The 21,922-nt window shown below is 49.4% G+C and overlaps 1 protein-coding gene and 1 long non-coding RNA gene across 2 annotated transcripts; one reads left to right on the top strand and one right to left on the bottom strand.

The window, feature by feature from the left end:
• Positions 1–605: 605 nt before the first annotated feature.
• LOC123152401 (uncharacterized) lies at positions 606–3,651 on the top strand. Its single transcript, XR_006476178.1, has 3 exons — positions 606–988; positions 2,836–2,912; positions 3,068–3,651. It is a non-coding gene; the product is annotated as an uncharacterized lncRNA (long non-coding RNA).
• Positions 3,652–9,022: 5,371 nt separating this feature from the next.
• On the bottom strand, positions 9,023–11,279 carry LOC123152400 (serine carboxypeptidase-like 34). Its single transcript, XM_044571963.1, has 6 exons — positions 10,914–11,279; positions 10,714–10,821; positions 10,506–10,601; positions 10,302–10,394; positions 10,114–10,202; positions 9,023–10,031 (listed from the first exon to the last, which is right to left on the bottom strand). The coding sequence occupies exons 1-6, from the start codon at positions 11,221–11,223 to the stop codon at positions 9,216–9,218; spliced, it is 1,512 nt and encodes a 503-aa protein (XP_044427898.1). The 5' UTR covers positions 11,224–11,279; the 3' UTR covers positions 9,023–9,215.
• Between the last annotated feature and the right edge of the window lie 10,643 nt (positions 11,280–21,922).

Genomic DNA, 21,922 nt, shown 5'->3' with positions numbered 1-21,922 from the left:
CGCCTCCTCGTCGGCTCCTCCGCGCTTCGTCAAGCCAAAGACGGAGCCGGGGCTCGCGCCGGTGAAAACGGAGCCGGGTCTCCCCGCCGTGAAGACGGAACACGACGACGTGGAGCTCGACGATGATGCGGCCCTGGAATGGACGCGCAAGGAATTCCTGAAGATGAAGGGGGAGCGCCAGTGCGCCACTCTGCGGCGCTTCGAGCAGCGCCGTCGGGGCCGCGATGAAGGAGGAGTCGTCGTCCTCGACGACAGCGACGACGACGACGCGCCGCCGCCGCCACCAATCCGCCTTGGCGACACCGGGCAGGGGTCTACCAGGGACGGCCGCCTTAAGGAGGAGAAGGCCGCCGCCGCCGACGGCGACGAGGATGGCAGCGACGACGGCGACTACTCCGCGTTCAGCGAGTTCTTTTTTTAGTTTTCTTTGCTATGTACCGTGAACATGTCTAATATATGCCAAAGTTTGCCGAAATTTGGACGTATTTAGCCGAATTTTGTTGATTGTTATTTTTTTCAAAAAATTTAGACGCGTCTGGAGCGGCCCTGAAATCGGCGACTGGGGACCAACTCGCCCCACATTGTTTTTTCGCCGACTCGTCCCAGGGGCGATTTTAGGCACCGTGGGAGCGCCTCAAAAAGCCACTGTAGCGATCCCCAACTCAGCTCTCACACAGGCGACAGCGCGGCGGGGCACGCCCGCTACGTCCGTACTTCGCCGGCCGCTGTCCACAGTTGCCCACCCAGCGAGGCAGCGAGCCTCCTCCTTCTCCGGCCTCTCTCTGCCGTCGACGCCTCGGCCTCGCCCGTCCCCCGCCCGCCATCTCTCATCTGCTGAGCCGTCAATCTTACGGAACGAGCGGTCGCAGCTGCTCCGGTCGCCGGCTAGATCTGCAGCGCCATCCCTCCACCCGCTCACCACCGTGATCTACCTGCCGTCACCGGTCCTCTCCCTCTGCCGCACCTCCGACTGAGGTGGAGTTCAACAGTGAGCACTTGTCCCTCCACTCTTTTCCCATAAGATTGTAGTCCTTCCAGTATTGTTCTTTGAAGAAAACCTTTGTATCGATCACGTGCTGTGTTGGTTCAGAAATTGAGCTTGTTTGTTGAATACCGTGCTGTCTGAACATTGTATGACGTCTCTCAAATCGACAGTGCGTAATTCGGGTGAAGGATTTTTGTTTTGGTTGGTTAAGTGAAGTTCAGAACTGGTGAGTGCTGACACTACTATCTCATTGAGGTCAAGGAATCTTTGTGTTTGGCGCTGTGATCTACTGGGGAGAAGGCATTTTCCATTCACCATCTTTAGGCAGGCAGGAAGGGCCATGACCAGTTATTGTTGCGATTTCTTGCAAAAACAGTTCACTAATTTTCAATTGTTGGAAGCATCACGCTGGTGAATGGAAAATTAAACGCTCAAGTTCGTATGCTACTCAGAGATGTTTAGTTTCTTATAGCCTGGAATAGTGGTTCTGTGTGTTGCCGTGGTAGGAGGGAGTGCTGAAATGTTTTGGCTATCATTCCACTTGATTGGCTTGTCTAAGGGTGAAACCGGATCGGCTCGGGCCGTCACGGTTTGTACAGATTGATGCGCACAGATGGTTCTTGTGTCTGCAGTTGGAGTGGGTGTGCCGGCGACGGTCTGCCCTTCCATGTTTTGGGTCTGCCTGTTTCTTGCTTCGTCACTGTGTTCCGTCCGAGTGTGCCTCCCTTTGCCTTCTCATGCTCGTGCCCCTTTCTCGTCTTTCTCAGAGGATGGACCGTTGATATTCATTCTGTCAACTTCCATCCCCTGTCCTCCCACCTTGCCGGTCGATTGTGGTCACCCGGTCTCCTGTTTTGCTCTCTGGCTGGTCATCTTGGCCTTCTGCCAAACTCATCGGTCACCGCATGGCCTTCTGCTGCTGCTGCCTACCAGTTTTCTGGACAGCCATCCGTTGATGATTCCCAAAATAGCCATGCCTGATCTGAACCGCTTCTCTGAATTGGTAAGCGCTCAGATAATAAGAGTTGTTACCATGGCCACATTATTGATCCTAGTGCAGTGCAAGGCTTATTCTCTCATAGTATTGATGAAGTATGGATCCTTTCTCTTATAGTATTGTAATTTGGATATAGGTCTGATCAGTGCAAGTATATTGTTTCAGGACAAGAATTTGCTAGATTGCCTCTTTGGCATTGGTTTATTTTGCATTTATATTGTTCGCCTTACCATGATATTTAAAGTGCAACAATATTTAAAGTAGAATTTTTGGGCCTCCGAATGTCATATGCATACACATCAAGTATGGATGGAAAAGTAAGTCAGGCTACCAAAAGAAATAACAACATTTACAGTGTTAAGTTAAGAAAATGTCGTAATCACCAACTTACGGTGGCAATATGTTACCACCAATATAAAAAACTTAGCCAGTTGCCTCTCCAGAGTTTAGATAAAAAAAATGTCCAGAGAGAAAATCTCTTTCCAGAGTAGTTTTGGTTGAAGCCGTAGGTGCAGAAATGACATATGTTCATTATATGAGCCTTTACATAATCTGGTACATGGAAATTTGCTGTGTTAGATCCTAGAGTCTAATTAACACACTTAACGAATATGTGCTCTTCAGATATTTTATAGTGCTAAACTTCTAGGGCTGGAGCAGATTTTAGATTGGCCTGCATTATCTCTTTTTTGTTCAGGATATGTTATTTCTTGACTGTATTTTTTATTCTTGTGATTTACTGGTTTGGACCATGAATGGTCGTTTTATGGAGTGTAAACTGTGAAGAAGCGCTTAGGATCTAGGTTTATGTATGTTTCTTGGGCTAACTACTTCACTCATTTCTTTTCTATAGGAATGAGAGAATTTTCACCCGTGTTCAGTTGAAGTTCGAGATTTCATGATGTATTAGTACTTACTAATCTGGCAAAGGTAATGCTGGCACAACGTTTCTTTACCATTTGTTTCGTTTTTCCGGTTTATGATCATAAAATATTTCTTTTTCAACGGGATCACCTGTTGATTAATTAACCACTGGGCTTGCACTTACTATTTCTTTACCATTTGTTTCGTTTTTCCGGTCTAAGATCATAAAATGTATACCTGGCCAAACCTCGGGCCGGGCCGGGCCTAGCCAAGCCCGAGGCAAAAAACCCAGGCCCGAGCCCGGCCCGGCCATCAGGCCTGGTTTTTAGGCCCAATCCCGGCCAGGACACATAAAAGCCCGGCGGGCCTCGGGCCGGGCCCCTTCAGGAAATCACAAAAACGACGGGCCCGGCAGTCTCCCTGCGTCGCCCCTGGGTCAGAAGAACTAGTGCGGATTGTACTCCTTTTGCTGAACTCAGCGTTGTAATAACTGGACTTGATATTTTGCTGAACCTGTTCTGAGAGGCTTCTTTTAATTTAAAAAAAAGGATATTATAGAACTGAATTGGACATGTTGCACTGCTTTTCAACAGTAGACCTCAACATGGAACCTCTCAGCATTTGGAGTCCTTGGCTTCGGACCAAAGAAGCTCTCAGATTCAAGATATGGAAAATGGTTGCTGGTATTTCTGATCCTACCATATGTCCATCGGCTATGTAATGCTTTTCAACGAAAATTCTACTTGTGCCACACATGAAATCTATCAGTATCCTGCCATCGTGATGGTACGTGGTGGTGTTTGTACGTTCCTCTTTCCTTTCTTTCGCTTCGTCTGTCCCTCGCGCACCTACAAGTTGGACCAACCTTGCACTGCGCTAGGGCAACCCCACCTCTCGTCGAATTGCACTGCCACCCGTCTTCTGTGCTTCCTCCGCTCCACGCACTGCACTATCCTATCATCTCCATCCTAACATGTGCCGTCGCCCACCGCCAGTCAAGGCCGCCGCCGATGTGCACTACTGCAGTTGATCGACGGCGCTGCCACGGGCAGAGATCGACGGCGTCCTCTTCCGGATTTGTCCCACTTTAACCCTGGCCGTCTATGGCACATCCCTAGGCGTCCCTTTCCTCCTCGGACGTGCGCTCTGCGTGCTCCATTCCTGAGCCTCCCTCTCTTCCATGGCAAGCGGGCAACATCGATTTCTGGATCTGGAGATGTTGGTCGTCGTTTTATTGGTTTGGGATGAGTTTAGCTGTGTTTTCTCTTGTTTAGATCGAGCATCCCATGTCCCTCTGCTCTGGACATCATGTTCACACCCTTGCGTCCGCGTCATGTGTTGTATCACACCTTGTACTCGCTCTAACTCCTATCAATGAAATGATATGCAAGCTTTGTCGTATTCACGAAAAAAAATCAAACGGGACTATACCATAAACATGAGCAGGCTATAGAACAAATTTCTTGACTAACTTCTAGAGGGTACACATTTGCTACCGGAAAATCACCACTGGTTTGGGCATTGTTCATTTGTTGCTCTTAGCGTGAAACATTTATTTAGATTTTTTTACAAATAATATGGAACTGTGGGAATTAATTACATCGTTACATTTCCTTACGTTTGGGCATTATTGTTTGGCGCTTACTAGCAGACAACAAAACATCTCACGAGGGCACGCCGTCCCGCCTCACTTTTCCCTTCCGATTTCACGAGACTATATTTTGTACTCCCTTTGTAAAGAAATTTGAGAGCGTTTATGTCAGTACTTTAGTGATCTAAGTACTTTTATATTTCTTGACGGAGGGAGTACTAACTTACTGTATAAAGCAGTAAGCCTAAACGAGAGGCATGAAAAATTCAGGTACTCTACATGAGAATCGTGTAGATCGAGTCCAGGATCATGCATGGCAGTAGTTCCCCGCTCGAGGTCATACACATACAACGCCTTGTCCTCGTACGTCAGAAAGTATATGCGGTTCCCCTTTCCCAGGCCAGCAACCCGACGGGCATCAAACGACGCCCCGTAACGGCGGGTGCAATCGACGAGGAACACGGCGCCGCCCAGCGTGTCCGCTCTCAGCCAAGCTCCCGTCGAGAGATCCAGCTTGCGCACCACGATCTGCGTCACTCTTCGTTCAGACAGTACCGGGTGGCAGAATATCAGGCTGAAGAGCTCGCCGTTGCTCTCGACGACGAGATCACACCACATGGTATACCCCGTGGGTTTTATTATTCTACTACTATGTTCCAACAGGTCGTGCGTCGTGAACGTTGGGTTGGGAGAAAACTCGAGCGTCACAATTCCGTTGGCGTTGTATGAGCAGAATTTTTCACCAGCCGTTGCAAGGCAATTGTCCATCAAGCTATGGTGACCATGCGCGTGCCTGAGCCACCGGCTGCCTCCTGGTACTGGACGGCAGTAGTAGAAGACGCTGTTGTCACGGTCTAGTAGGAGCACGACGCAGTCTGCGTCTGCGTCAGACGGCCTCCGCGAGAGCAGGCACCTGCCGTCTCCTATGCCGTCAAGGAGATTGTCTTGGTCGACGTGGAGGTGAATTCTCTTGAAGCTAGACGGATTCCATAGGAAGGTGTCGCGCGATTCGAGATGCAGCATCAGCAGCCAGCCTTGTGGTGTCACCCAGTAGCGGTGGCCTGCGAGGCCGGCGGCTCTCCTGGACCTGCTCAGCAGCTTCCTCTTGGGTATGCTGTACAAGAAGATGGTGTCATCGTCGTCGTCGGACTGGCCACCACCGCGGTCGAATAGCAGAAGCGGCGCAAGGCTTGGATCCAGCGGCACCGGCGACATATCGTTGTCACCTCCGGGTACCCTGCTGTTCGCCGTGTGGCAGTGCGAGTCCTCCAGCTGGTCCGTGAACGCATCCGCACCCCGTCGCGCCATGGCCGCGGCGTCGCTCCGAAAAGCGCTTTTGTTGCCAAAAAAAGGTCCTTGTCGTGCCCTCCTTTTTCTTTTCTCTTCGTACGTGTTACAATCTGATGCCGTATCTTTGTATATATACACAGCCGAACCAACCGATCAAACTGACTCTACTTTGCTAATCTAATTCCAAACTGGTACTCCTACTCCAACGCTATCTTGACTAGGTCACGATAAAAAAATCGGACACTACTCGGACGCTATCTTGACTAGGACACGACAAAGACCTATTATTAAGTAGCAAGCGCCAAGCGCGACGCTAGTTCCACGGTGCGCGATTTTCTGGTCCACAGCTTACCTCAATCATCATCAACCACGTACGAGATGGAGCCGGCGACATCGCAAGAAGGGGACTGCTGGTCGTCTCTCCCGGCGGACCTGCTCGTGCTGATTCTGAAACGTCCGCGGTGGTCGAGCCATCCCAGCTTCGCCCTGGTGTGCAAGCGATGGCGCTCCGCCGTGTCGCCCTTCTACCCGGCGTGGATAACCCCGCTCCTGCTCAGCTCCTCCAACGTCGGAACCAACAACGTCCGCTACTACAGCCCCTATTATCACAAGAATTTCGAGGTTGCCGACAACGCCTTGCCGGGCGCCAAGATCGGCTGCGCCGCCGGGCAGCACCTGGCGCTGTTCCTGGACGACCACCGAATCCTCGACCTCCAACTCACGAGCGGTGCCGCCCACGAGCTGCCGCCGATTGACGAGGCGTTCAATGCCAGGTACGACTTCCTCGTCTACGACGGCGAGCAGACGATGTACGCCGTTGACCCCAAGTACGGCAAGGTGCAGATCGCCCGTGCAATCAAAAACAACGTCGGCGGGTGGGGTGATTGGGCAAATACGGAGTTTTATCTCGACGAGCCACAGATCATGGCTTCCCCGGACTGCAACCCGGTCCTCCACGGCGGCGCCATGTACATCCTAGGAGAAGACGGGCGGCTGGGCGTGTACGACGAGGAAGGGCACGTTCAAAGCTTCCAGGTTCTCGAGAAGCCCCTGAGCTTCGGGTCCGACGAACGCGAAGAAAAGTACCTCGTCGAGGATGACCGGGGCGAGCTAATGGCCGTTCTGTTCAGCCGACGCGGGGCGCCGGTCGACGTCGTCAAGCTCGACAAGCGCGCGATGGAGTGGAAGAAGGTTGAGAGCCTTGAGGGAAGAGCCTTGTTCACCGGCACGCGCACGACGATGGTGAAGAAGACCGACCTCAAGTGCATGCAGAACAAGATTTTCATTCCGAGACTACACGACTGGCCCGAGACTGTCCATGTTGATATTGTTGAGCGAGACGGTGAACTCGCCTTCCTGCCGAAAGAAGGATGCGCAGGTGTTAAGACTGGCAGTTGTGGCACGGGCATATGGTCTCACCAACTGGGACAACACCAAGAAGCAAGCGGGTTTTGGGGGACAGAGAGACTAGACTATAGTATCTGGGTTGATTTCGATGGTGCTACTTGACTTCGCCATTGGGCATTTTGACCGGGCGAATGTAACAGCTAACAGGAAAGAACATGTTGACTGCCCTCGGCCCTACATAGAGGCAATTGACAATTTTCTGTTGAATAGTTTGGATTGCTTAGAGTAAATTGCACAAAACCATCACTTTGAGGGCAAGGTTTGTGAAAACCACTACAATATATTTTTTTTTTTTGCAGAAAACACCGTGTCTTCGGTAATCTTTTTGCAGAAAGCACAGATCGACGGATTGGGCTTAGATAAGTGAGATTATGACAGATGGGGTCCTTTTTTTGCCTACGTGGCGTTAATTTTTGTTCATGTTCGATTTAATCTAAATTTATAAAGTAGCCCATGCAATTTTACACATACAGCCCTCCCTCCCTTCTTCTCCAACTCTCTCCCCTCTCTGCAAAATCAGAACAGAGCTTGGCCTCCCACCGCCGCCCGCTGCCACATGCCTTCCCCCAGCGCCCCGCACTCCCAACCGCCCTCAAGCACTTGGTCGCCCGCCGTCGCTCGGGATCCCACCGCCGGACGCCGCCGCTCGCTGCTACTGGTGGTGCTTGCTGCCGGAATGTGGTACGTGCCTTGCATCGGCGAGGCAGGGTCGACGGCGGCTCAACGCCGGCATCTTCTGCGGTGAGCAAGATCCAGCCATTCTGATGCTCACCGGTGTAGGATCCGTCTAGGGCCGTCAGAGCCGTGGTCGGACCAACGCAAGAGGACGACGACTGGGCCGAGCCCGATCTAGATCTCAACAACGGCTAGGTGAGCCCCTGCACCGTGCACATCATCCCGCTGCATCGGCGGCCCTGGTAGCTGCTGGAGCTCCGCCTTGCCTGCATGAGTGGGCCGCTCTGAAGGAGATGCCGAGCACATCTCCATTTAAGAGCGCGCCTTCCAATGTTGACCGGTGGATCCTCCCATGGCGCCGCAACAGAGCAAGCCTCCCTGACATCTTCGGCCGCCCGTGACGATGCCGGAAGCTTCTCTTGAGCAGCGTCGCGTCCTCCCTCAGATGCGGCAGCGCGCCACCATCGTGCCTCCCATGGCCGTTGCGTCTCCTCGTGCGGACTACGCGCTCACCTCAGCCAGCCGCTCCGCTGCCCTCTGTCATTAGCTAGAAGACGAACAGGGGGTACAGAGGAACACAAAGAACAGGAGGGGTGTATGTGTAAAATAGTGGGGACTACTTCGTAAATTTAGACTAAAATTGAACAGGCATGAAAAATCACGCCATGTAGGCAAAAAATGGGTCCCATCTGTCATAAATGCGATCAACAGAGCCAAATCCGCCGATCAGTGAATTTTGCAAAAACATTACCGAAGACATGATGTTTTCTACAAAAAAAAATGTATTGTAGTGTTTTCTGCAAACCTAGCTTTTAAAGTGGTGGTTTCCTGCAATTTACTCGATTGCTTACCATATGTGTCACGTGGTACTAGAGGTAGTTGACATTTGGTATCATATATACGTAGAATCTGAAATGTCATCATTGAGCTACATACATTTTGAGCAGCTAAACCGAGTAGGAGTTCAACTAGGTGTGGCTCGAGTTAAGACTAACGACCCGTCTCGCAGTAAACTACAGAAAAGACCACAATTTGGGCTGAAGTTATCAATGCTTAATGAAAAAATCACCAGAAAACATGCATTTCGGTTGGGGTGTTTGATGACTTTTGCACAATTGTGATGTTTTTCTTTTTCTTTTTTTGCAATTTACTCTTCGGCTGGGGATGCTCTTAACTGGGCATCGTACCGAAAACCATGACCGCAACAGCTGAATTCGGTCTGACCGTACCAAGCTTTGAGAGTGCGCCTGAATTAGGTCTGCACCTGAATGTACGAAAGTTTTGATTTACATACGACATATGAAACTAGATTTTCGTTCAAACCTATTAGATCGATCGACTACAATTCATTCAAACAACCTCCAATATATATAATGGCTTTAACGAAGCACTATTTCCAAGCTTAATTAAGCGACGATGGGTTTGGGCGGCAACTCCTTGGCGGCGAGGAAGTGCGCGAAGAGCTGGCTGGCCTGCACGGGGGTGACGGTGGGCACCATGTGGCCGGCGCCGCGGACGGTGACGAAGGTGAGGCCGTCGTAGTCCACCTGGAAGCCGCCGACCTGGTCGCTGGTGAACCACGCCCTCCACTGCCTGAGGGTCCTGAGGCCGAGCTTGCGCAGCGCGTGGCGGGTGGACGAAACGGGCACGCGGCCGTCCGTGTCGCCGCTGTACACCCACACGCGGAGGCCGGCGTCGACCATCCTCTTGATCACCGGCAGCGTGGACGTCGGCGAGTCCTGCCAGTGCTGGAACAGCGGGTCGCTGCACGCGGACCAGGCGTAGGGGATGCTCCCGGTGGCGTTGGCGTGCAGCGCGTGCTGCACGTCCCGGCGGTTCAGGTACGCGGCGGCGTAGTTGTCCAGGCACGGGTCGTAGCTGTTGTAGCGCGGCCGCAGGGGCCTGCCGTTGTCGGACCGGTGGAGGCGGCGCGGCAGCTGGCCCGCCGTGCCGGCGGGGTTGGCGGTGCAGGCGGGGGTGTAGAGGCTGTAGAGGTCGATGTGGTCGAAGGCCCCGTAGAAGCCGTTCAAGGCGCGGTCGCAGGCGGGGTTGCTGGCGGGGTTGTGGCCCGTCGAGGAGAAGTCGCTGCTGTTGCCGGCCTGGTCGAACCTGCAGTGCTTGTTGATGTCGTCGTAGAGCTCGTCGGAGATGACGGCGTGGTCCCACGCGTAGTCCAGCATGCCGCGGTCGTCCGACGCCTCGTCAATCGCCGCGTTGCCGATCTGGGACAGCTAGAGGTTAACATCATCGACGACAAGGTAGATAGCAACATCTAACAGCAAATCAACAGAATTGATTGCGCACCATGAATCCCTTGAAATTGATGCGCCTGCTCTTGTGCACCTTCTTGTTCTGCTCCACGATCTTCTCGGCGAGATTGGGGACGTAGTGCCCTACCAAATATAGAAGATTGATTAGATTTTCCCTACTATTACCTAGTTAATGTGGTACCATAATCACGAGATTGATCGACGGGTAGTGGCAGTACTCACCGGCATAGCTCTCTCCGGCGATGTAGAAATCGTGGCCCTTGAACTGCGGGAACCTCTCGAACCAGTTGACGAGGAACGTGTACGCGTCATGAGCTGATTCATTCACAAACGCATCCACTCGAACGAGTAAGTCAATCACTCAGAGAGAAACTAGAAAAGTATGCATGGGTTGGGTACTTGGGTCATGCATGGATGGATACGTACTAGCGAGCTCGTCGCCGAATCTCTCGAGATCGGCGGTGGTGTTCGTGTAGGAGAATCCGACGCCAGCAGGCTGCTCCAAGAAGAGCAGATTTGCCTCTGCAGTTGCACACATACAAGAAAATTAACAACTAAAGATGAGCCATTTAACTGTAATTACCAAAGTTGACGGCGCTGTGAGTTTGTGAACGAGCTGTTTGGCAGTACGTACCTTTGTTCCATGCGTTGGGGTTGAGCCGGAGCTCAGGGGTGCCCTTCTGGATAAGCAAGGGGCCAATCTCCTCCAGCGCTCCGTACCCAAGCGACGAGCATCCGGGCCCTGCATGCATGCAATAACATTTTTGACTCTAGAACGACCAACGATAGGACTCAGATCAGTCGAGTCGAGTCGATGCTCATGGTGGTGCGTACCTCCGTTGAGCCAGAGGACGAGCGGCTTCTTGGCGACGTCGTGGGTGGCCTCGAAGAACCAGTAGAAGAGGGCGCGGCCGTGCGTCTCGTTCACCGTCACGTACCCGGCGAACTGCCGGACGCCCAGCCCCGCCGGCTGCCCCGGCAGCGCCTCCACCAGGTCCGCCTCCTGCCTGTCGAACACCTCCGCAAACCCGTCGTGGTGGTGGTGGTGGTGGCTGTGGTGACTCGCCGCCGCCACGGTCGTCGTCGTGGACACGAGCGCGACCGCCAGCAGGAGGACGACCGCCGCCGCCCTCGACATCGTCATGGCGGCTACTCGACGTACGTAGATCGGTCGACCAAAGCCGCTTGTGAACTGCTACGTGGTACTCTGCTCTGCGGGTATTCCTCCTCGAGGCATCCGTATATATATGACAGCAGATTGAAAGTTTTCCATATCGGATTTGGGCTGTGTTTGGATGGAAATCAAATCTCTCGCAGGGAAAGAGATGGAAATCAAATCAGCTCGTAGCTGGCCGTTGCGATGCAGGATTTGGTTTGTCTGGTAATTCGTTATTAGTCCGGCATCTATTACTGTACTTACATCAGCATTGCTGCTTGCTACGTATCTGGACGGATTAAAACGCGGCCAGACTACTGGTTCCAGGAATCCAGCTGCTGCTATGCACGCACGCACGCATCTGGACGGATTAAAACGCGACGCGGCCAGTCTGTTGAAAAAGGATCCAGCTTGCTAATTTCATGCAATCGATTCACATATATGCTCCTATATGGTAAAGCAGTGCTGTACGTACGTAGGTGCCGTGCCACGTGTATCTCTACAAATACGGTCGAGTTAGTCGGTCTAGACCATGACACAATATTAGGCCAGTACACAAAAGTACACCATCAGGTACATCGAATCCTGATCAAACGTATGGCAATTACTCGCTGCAGCGTGGTAATTATTTTGAAAAAGAATTGCACTACTCCCTCCGTCTGAAAAAGCTTCTCCGGACGAAGGGAGTACATAACAATTTTTCAGTTTTGAACGTGGCATACATAAGCATGGCGATTTTATCAGTTTTCGCAGGGCAATTCTGATCGTTATATTTTTAGTGTTAAAAATCTGCAACATTTAGAGCATCTCCAATATATGTATTTAACATCACCTAAAAGTAGTAGACGTAAAATTTACATCACCAAAAAATGATTGTTATATCACCGAAAAAGGGCCAATTCCAACAGATGATGTATAATAGATGATGTAAAACTAGTGCTCCAATAGATGATGTAAAACTAGTGTTTCGGTGGCATGCCAGTGGCACAGGTGCGGCTTGGAATCGGGCGTCGGAGTCGCAAGGAGACGACCGGCGGAGTCACGGAGGCCGTGCGGCGTGGTGGCGGTGGCGTATATTCTACAAATTGAGTGGCTTCGAGTCGGCCGGAGTTGAGGCGTGCGGCGGCGGGGAAGTAGCAGAGTCGCATGGAGACGACCGGAAGATGGAGGTGGAGGTTGTGCGGGTGCCGACAGGGACGGAGATGCTTCAAATCAGGGACGGCGCAGCAGCGGCTGAGCGGCTTTGATTCCGGTGATTTCAAGGCATGGGGCGGCGGAAAAGCGGTGGATCCGACGGTGGCAGGGGTGTGGAGTGGTAGGGCCCGACAGGCGGGCGGGCCGGTGGCGGGGTGCGGCGGAAGGAAGGGCGATCATGCAGTGGAAGGTTCCAGTGGCAGTTGGGCTTCGCACGACACTGCTGCATTTCACATCTAGATGTAAAGCCTGCACCCAAGTGAAATATATTTGCATCACTTGGTGATGCATTTTACATTTTACATCATATGTTAACTCAGATGTAATTTTTTTTGCATCTACGTCATCTGTTGAAGGAACGCTTTTAGGCGTGGTGTATATTTCAGCTAATTTGACATATGCATCATATATTGAAGGTGCTCTTAGGGTCACTAAACCAACACCAGAAAAAGAATCATATTTTTTGGTGAAAAGGATCATATCTATTAGAAATGTTCATTCGAAGTACAAAGTATCTCAACAGTCTACTCCGCCTCTCGGAGTAGACGGGACGGGCTCGGCAGACGATATTACTCCTTCGCCGCTGAGGCGCAGCGGGCGTCATTACGTCGGGACTGATGGTTCAGCAGCCAGCGACGAGGACTCTATGGTGAAGGCCATGCGTAGGACGGCTGCCCGCAACCTCGACTTCGAAGGTACACCCTCTCGCAAATCTTTTATGTCTTTTGATAAATCCAAAGTATCTTCAAATATCAATAGACTTGGAGTGTCACTAGGACGTAATGAGAAAGAGGTAGACTTTTCGGTTAGGGCCCTTAAACAAGTGGGGTTCGACCGGCTTAAGGTAGCTCCTAAGTTGCCGAGCTTTGTTGACCCTCTCGTGTTATATGAGGAGGATGAGGATGCTGATGCCAATCATGAAGGCAAGCTTCTCTCTCATTTGGTTAAAGACACGACTGAAGTAGACCTTGACGATACTGTACGCGACACTACGCTTTGTGAGCTTGTCGCGTCGGTGCGTAAGAATAAGTCTAACCCAGGAAAGAAAAGATGGCGCTCTTCTAAGAAGGCAAAGGTCTCTAAACAAAAAATTGGTTCAGCATGAGAGACATGTTTTGAAATAGCAGAGGTCTAGGTGACTTGGCTAAACACAAACACATTGCCGATTGTGTAAAGGATCATGCATTGGACTTCGTGGCTATCATTGAGGCGGGCAAACGTGACTTTCCAACACGTGATCTGGACCACTTCTCATGTGGTTTGGATTACGAATGGCACGTCTTATCGCCGATCGGGAGGTCCGGCGGAATATTGCTAGGTATTAACTCTACGTACTTGCAACTATTGTCCACGTCAAAGGGGTATCAAATTCCACCTTCGAAACAAGTCCGAAAATTTCCTTTGGAGCCTGGTAGCTGTATATGTCGCCGCTCAAGAGGAGTTTAAGTCTGCATTTCTAAAAGAACTTGTTAATACCTGTCGAGACAATCCCCACCCCATGTTAATCAAGGGGTTTTTAATATCCTTCGATATCAGCAGGAAAAAAACAATGACCGGTTTGATACAAGGTGGCCTTTCCTCTTTAATGCTATTATTGACAGTCTGGATCTGAGGGAGATCACGATGTCTGGTCGTCAGTATACCTGGGCCAATAACCGATCGGTGCCAACCTTTGAAAAACTTGACCGGGTGCTAGTTACCACCGACTGGGAATATAAATATCCCCTAGCCTCAGTTCGGGCATTAGAAAGAATTGAGGCCTTATCGGATCACGCTCCATTGCTCACCGATTTTGGACAACCAATCCCAAGCTCTGACCGTCACCAATTTAAATTTGAATTTGGGATGGCTGACTAGAGAGGGATTTCATGACTGGTTAAGAAAGTGTGGGACGCGCAGCCACGCGGTAACACACCCATTCAACGATGGAATAATCGAATTTGCGCATTGCGTCGATTCCTTCGTGGATGGGCCAAGCATACTGCTGGCATCTACAAAAAATAAAAATTGCGACTATCTACCTTAATTGATTCCCTTGATAAAATAGCGGAGGTGGGGCCTCTGTCTGCAGTTGAGATTGAGCAAAAAACAATCTAAACGAGCAGATAGCCCGCCTACCACGCGAGGAAGAGATTAAATGGTACCAACGTTGCAAGGCGGATTCCCTTGTGCAAGGTGATGATAATACGAAATACTTTCAAATGCTTGCAATGGTAGACATAGAAAGAAACGCATATTCGCCCTTGACCAGGAGGAAGGCCGAATTGAGGGGGACGTACCACTAAGAATTTTATTACTAAGTATTACAAAGAGCTTTTTGGACCTTCAGCTGAATCAAATTTTCAGCTGGATGAATCCATTACTCATGACATTCCTCAAGTTACGGAAGCGGAAAATGAATTCCTAACCTGCCCATTATCTGAGGAGGAAATTCGAACTGCGGTGTTTCAAATGGAACACAACAAGGCTCCGGGTCCAGATGGCTTTCCCGCAGAGTTCTATCAATGTTTTTGGGACGTCATTAAGGCAGACTTGGTTCAGTTGTTTAACCAACTGCATGCTGAAGACCTTGACATTTCTCGTTTAAACTTTGAGGAAATTATCCTATTGCCTAAGATGAAGGAGGCTAGTCGTATTCAACAATATCGTCCGATTTGCCTTCTGAATGTAAGTTTTAAAATCTTTACGAAGGTCGCAACTAATCGGTTGAACGGGGTGGCTGACCATGTCGTAAAACCAACTCAAACAGCATTTATGCAAGGCCGCAACATATTAGATGGAGTGGTCGTCTTGCACGAAACTATACATGAGCTTCACCAAAAAAAGTTGAATGGTGTCATTCTTAAAATAGATTTTGAAAAAGCCTACGATAAGGTTAAGTGGCCCTTTCTGTTGCAAACTTTGCGCATGAAGGATTTTTCACAAAAATGGTGTCGTTGGGTAGAGAGTTTTGTCTCTGGAGGCAGTGTGGCCATAAAAGTTAATGATGACGTTGGCAACTATTTTCAGACAAGGAAGGGGCTTCACCAAGGGGACCCCACTTCTCCTATTTTGTTTAACATTGTGGCCGACATGCTAGCTACCCTTGTTGAGCGGGCTAAGCTGGACGGTCAAATTAGTGGTGTCATTCCACACTTGGTAGAAGATGGCCTATCTATTCTACAATATGCGGATGACACTATTCTATTCATGGATCATGATCTAGATAAGGCAAGAAATCTCAAGTTGCTCTTATGTGCTTTTGAGGAACTTTCTGGTCTCAAAATTAATTTTCATAAGAGCGAACTTTTTTGCTTTGGCGATGCTGCAGAATCAGCACCTGAGTACGCTGATACTTTTGGATGCCAGCTCGGGCAGTTTCCGATTCGATATCTGGGTATTCCCATACACTATCGGCGCTTAACTATCGCTGAGTGGAAGCATGTGGAAGAGAGACTTGAGAAACGCTTAGCCAGTTGGAAGGCCAAGCTCTTGTCTTACGGGGGACGATTGATCTTGATCAATTCAGTTCTAAGCAACATGGTTTTATATATGTTGTCATTCTTCCACCTATCGAAAGGGGTTCTCCAGCGACTAGACTACTTTAGATCCAGATTTTTTTGGCAATGCAATAATGAATCCAAGAAATATCGACTGGCTAGATGGAGCGTATTATGCAGACCTAAAAGTCAAGGGGGGTTGGGAATCCAAGACCTTGAGATTAAAAACATTGCTCTTCTCAGCAAGTGGGTTTACAAACTACTCACTGAGAATGGAGTATGGCAGGAAATCATTCGCAACAAGTATGTGGGATCGAATGCCATTTCTCAAGTTCATCGGAAACCTGGGGATTCGCATTTCTGGAGTGGTGTGATGAAGGCCAAGGAATTCTTTTCCAATTTGGGTCCTTCTCAGTTAGGGACGGTTCTCAGGTTCGATTCTGGGAAGATATCTGGCTAGGGAATAACCCACTAATGGTGCAATATCCGAGCTTGTATAAGATTGTTAGACATAAATTCGTCACAATCAAACAAGTTTTAGGACAAGAAAATCCTGATATTTCTTTCCGTAGGGACCTTTTTGGCCCTCGCCTGGCAGCATGGAATGAATTACTCACTCGCCTGGAGGACATTCAACTGTCAGGTGAGCCGGATTTTTTTCGATGGAACTTGCATCAGAATGGCGAATTTTCAGTCAAATCCATGTATGATGCAATGGTTCATTGTGATGTTCCAGTTGATAACGGAAATTGTGGAAGCTCAAAATCCCTCTAAGAGTGAAGATTTTCCTTTGGTTTCTTAACAGAGGAGTCATCCTAACTAGAGACAATCTGGCACGACGAAACTGGCATGGTTCCAAGACATGTGTCTTTTGCCAACATGACGAGTATATTAAACACTTATTTTTTGAGTGCAAGATCGCTCGGGCAGTTTGGGCCATAGTTCAAGTAGCTTCGAATCTATACCCACCACGTAGTGCACGGAACATGTTCGTCAACTGGTTGCGGGGTATTGATAAACAATTTTCTGCACATATTCTTGTGGGAGCGGCGGCCTTATGCTGGGCACTGTGGCTTACCAGGAATGATGTGATTTTTAATAACAAATGTGTCTCGTCTCCTATGCAGGTTATTCATGTGTGTACACAATGGCTCCGTACTTGATCTATCCTGCAGAGGCCGGAGGATAGTGACCTTTTTATGATGGTGTCTACACTGCTGGAGCGTACGGCCAGGGAGATTTTCTATCCCCATGGATGGCGGTGTGACCTACAGATAGGATCTGCCACTCCTTAGGATGGACATGTTTTTTTGATTGGCATTGTATTGAATTATTTGTGCTTTTAGGGTACTCTGGACTTTTTTTGCCGTGTGCATCTAGCTATGCAGAGGCCGGGCTTTCTTTCTATGCGATTGTATCACCTCGATATATTTATTCAATGAAATGTCCTTTATCGAAAAAAATCTCAAACATAATAAAAATTACATCAAGATTTCAAGACCACCGAACGATCACTACTACCGCCAGAACGAGCCGTCGACGTGCCATTGTTGTCCCTTCCCTACCGAAACCGGCTTGAACTTGTCGATGATAGTCGGAAAGTCTTCGTGCACGTACCTCTAAGGACCGATGCCCCGAAGCCATAGTCGTCGTCGTTGAATCCTTGCACAGATTTGAAGCACCTAACACCAAATCTCGCCACTTGATGAGAAACCATAACCTCACCGCTCCAAGGAGACGGTAGGAATAGCTGGAGCTCCGTCGACTATGTCCAAACGGGAGAATTCGAGAAGGATCAAAGTTCGAAAGACAAACTCGAAGAAGCGCCGCCATCTGCTCGAGTGTCGCACCTATAAAAAAACCCTACCCTAAACTACTAACCTGGGCAGAGGCACATGGATTCTCCTCCTCGCCACTAGCTGCTGAAGCGGCAGGCAGAGGAGAGGCGAATCCACAGGCTCACCCGTGAAGTCCGGAGGAAAAGGTTTGCCTTAACCGCTTAGGGTTAGGGAAGGAAACAGAGGATCAAAAAAACATATCAAAAGGTAGCCGTGCATGTAGTTGCTACTAGGCTAATCCGATTAACATGCATTAGGGCTAGCTGATCCCCTATAACTCATATTTGAAGACCAATTTGAGGTTTTGGGACAAAAACAGTGAACTATCATATCCTTGTTTATAATTTTACCTCTTGCCTTTCTCAAAATCTGCTCTAGTGGCTATATTTGGTCCTCGCTCAGAGAATGGTTAATAATACAATCAAATACTAGCTATAGATGTTGGCATATCATCTATAGTCAACACATATAGTCACTCATACAATAAGGTTAGCTATAAGGTTGGCTATAAGAGTAGTACTTTTTCTCATCTTCTCTCTCTTTCATCACATTTATTGCATTTCTTCGCCTGAACGGACCACCGGGCTCTTCTCATGGCCGATTCTATGTCAAGCCATGCGATCTCCGGCGCTGTGAGCTCCGACCCCAGCTTCTTCTTCTTCGTCGCGGGATGGGTGGTGGTGACGGCCAGGTCGGCGGCTGCGGGTTTCTTCGAGGCGCCGGCTATGGAGGGGTGGGGGTGTTGGGGAATGTAGCATGCAATTTAAAAAATTTCCCACGCTCACGCAAGATCTATCTAGGAGATGCATTGCAACGAGAGGGGAGAGTGTGTCCATGCACCCTCTGTTGGAAATATGCCCTAGAGGCAATAATAAAAGCATTATTATTATATTTCCTTGTTCATGATAATTGTCTTTATTCATGCTATAATTGTGTTATCCGGAAATCGTAATACATGTGTGAATAATAGACACCAACATGTCCCTAGTAAGCCTCTAGTTGACTAGCTCGTTGATCAACAGATAGTCATGGTTTCCTGACTATGGACATTGGATGTCATTGATAACGAGATCACATCATTAGGAGAATGATGTGATGGACAAGACCCAATCCTAAACATAGCATAAGATCGTATAGTTCGTTTGCTAGAGTTTTCCAATGTCAAGTATCCTTTCCTTAGACCATGAGATCGTGTAACTCCCGGATACCGTAGGAGTGCTTTGGGTGTACCAAACGTCACAACGTAACTGGGTGACTATAAAGGTATACTACGGGTATCTCCGAAAGTGTCTGTTGGGTTGACACGGATCAAGACTGGGATTTGTCACTCCGTATAACGGAGAGGTATCACTGGGCCCACTCGGTAATGCATCATCATGAGCTCAAAGTGACCAAGTGTCTGGTCACAGGATCATGCATTACCGTACGAGTAAAGTGACTTGCCGGTAACGAGATTGAACGAGGTATTGGGATACCGACGATCGGATCTCGGGCAAGTAACATACCGATTGACAAAGGGAATTGTATACGGGGTTGATTGAATCCTCGACATCGTGGTTCATCCGATGAGATCATCGAGGAGCATGTGGGAGCCAACATGGGTATCCAGATCCCGCTGTTGGTTATTGACCGGAGAATGATCTCGGTCATGTCTACATGTCTCCCGAACCCGTAGGGTCTACACACTTAAGGTTCGGTGACGCTAGGGTTATAGGGATATGTATATGCAGTAACCCGAATGTTGTTCAGAGTCCCGGATGAGATCCCAGACGTCACTAGGAGTTCCGGAATGGTCCGGAGGTAAAGAACTATATATAGGAAGTGCTATTTCGGGCATCGGGACAAGTTTCGGGGTCACCGGTATTGTACCGGGACCACCGGAAGGGTCCCGGGGGTCCATCGGGTGGGGCCACTTGTCCCGAGGGGCCACATGGGCTGTAGGGGGTGCGCCTTGGCCTACATGGGCCAAGGGCACCAGCCCCAAGAGGCCCATGCGCCTAGGGTCTCAAGGAGGGAAGAGTCCCAAAGGGGAAAGGCACCCCTAGGTGCCTTGGGGAGGAGGGATTCCTCCCCTTGGCCGCACCCCCCTAGGAGATTAGATCTCCTAGGGCCGGCACCCCCCCTTGGCCCTCCTATATATAGTGGGGAGATGGAGGACTTCTCACCTTGATCTTTGGTGCCTCCCTCTCCCTCTCCAACACATCATCCTCCTCCATAGTGCTTGGCGAAGCCCTGCCGGAGTACTGCAGCTTCATCAACACCACGCCGTCGTGCTGCTGCTGGACCCATCTCCCTCAACCTCTCCTTCCCCCTTGCTGGATCAAGAAGAAGGAGACGTTACGCTGACCGTACGTGTGTTGAACGCGGAGGTGCCGTCCGTTCGGCGCTAGGATCTCCGGTGATTTGGATCACGTCGAGTACGCCTTCCTCATCCCCGTTCTTTGAACGCTTCCGCGCGTGATCTACAAAGGTATGTAGATGCAATCCGATCACTCGTTGCTAGATGAACTCCTAGATGGATCTTGGTGAAACCGTAGGAAATTTTTTGTTTTCTGCAACGTTCCCTAACAGTGGCATCATGAGCTAGGTCTATGCGTAGCTCTCTTGCACGAGTAGAACACAATTTGTTGTGGGCGTTGATGTTGTCAACTTTCTTGCCGCTACTAGTCTTATCTTGCTTCAACAGTATTGTGGGATGAAGCGGCCCGGACCAACCTTACACGTACGCTTACGTGAGACCGGTTCCACCGACTAACATGCACAAGTTGCATAAGGTGGCTGGCGGGTGTCTGTCTCTCTTACTTTAGCTGGAGCGGATTCGATGAAAAGGGTCCTTATGAAGGGTAAATAGAAGTTGACAAATCACGTTGTGGCTTTCACGTAGGTAAGAAAACGTTCTTGCTAGAACCCTACTTCAGCGACGTAAAACTTGGAACAACAATTAGAGGACGTCTAACTTGTTTTTGCAGCAAGTGCTTTGTGATATGATATGGCCAAAGTTGTGATGAATGATGAATGATCTATATGTGATGTATGAGATGTTCATGCTATTGTAATAGGAATCACGACTTGCATGTCGATGAGTATGACAACCGGCAGGAGCCATAGGAGTTGTCTATATTTTTTGTATGACCTACGTGTCATTGAGAAACGCCATGTAAATTACTTTACTTTATTGCTAAACGCGTTAGCCATACTAGTAGAAGTAATAGTTGGCGAGCAACTTCATGGAGACACGATGATGGAGATCATGATGATGGAGATCATGATGATGGAGATCATGGTGTCATGCCGGTGACAAGATGATCATGGAGCCCCAAGATGGAGATCAAAGGAGCTATGTGATATTGGCCATATCATGTCACTATTATTATTTGATTGCATGTGATGTTTATCATGTTTTTGCATCTTGTTTGCTTAGAACGACGGTAGTAAATAAGATGATCCCTCATAATAATTTCAAGAAAGTGTTCCCCCTAACTGTGCACCGTTGCGACAGTTCGTTGTTTCGAAGCACCACGTGATGATCGGGTGTGATAGATTCTAACGTTCACATACAACGGGTGTAAGACAGATTTGCACATGCAAAACACTTAGGTTGACTTGATGAGCCTAGCATGTACAGACATGGCCTCGGTACACAGAAGACCGAAAGGTCGAGCATGAGTCGTATAGAAGATACAATCAACATGAAGATGTTCACCGACATTGACTAGTCCGTCTCACGTGATGATCGGACACGACCTAGTTAACTCGGATCATGTTATACTTAGATGACTGGAGGGATGTCTATCTAAGTGGGAGTTCATTATAATTTGATTAGATGAACTTAATTATCATGAACTTAGTCTAAAATCTTTACAATATGTCCTGTAGATCAAATGGCCAACGTAGTCCTCAACTTCAACGCGTTCCTAGAGAAAACCAAGCTGAAAGACGATGGCAGCAACTACACAGACTGGGTCCGGAACCTGAGGATCATCCTCATAGCTGCCAAGAAAGATTATGTCCTACAAGCACCGCTAGGTGACGCACCTGTTCTCCCTGCAGAACAAGACGTTATGAACGCTTGGCAGGCACGTACCGATGACTACTCCCTCGTTCAGTGCGGCATGCTTTACAGCTTAGAGCCGGGGCTCCAAAAGCGTTTTGAGAAACACGGAGCATATGAGATGT

This window comes from Triticum aestivum, chromosome 7A (assembly GCF_018294505.1).
Source record: "Triticum aestivum cultivar Chinese Spring chromosome 7A, IWGSC CS RefSeq v2.1, whole genome shotgun sequence".
In the NCBI taxonomy this organism is placed as follows: Eukaryota; Viridiplantae; Streptophyta; class Magnoliopsida; order Poales; family Poaceae; genus Triticum; species Triticum aestivum.
The sequence above is the reverse complement of the archived record's forward strand: the minus strand, read 5'-3'. Positions and strand labels throughout refer to the sequence as shown.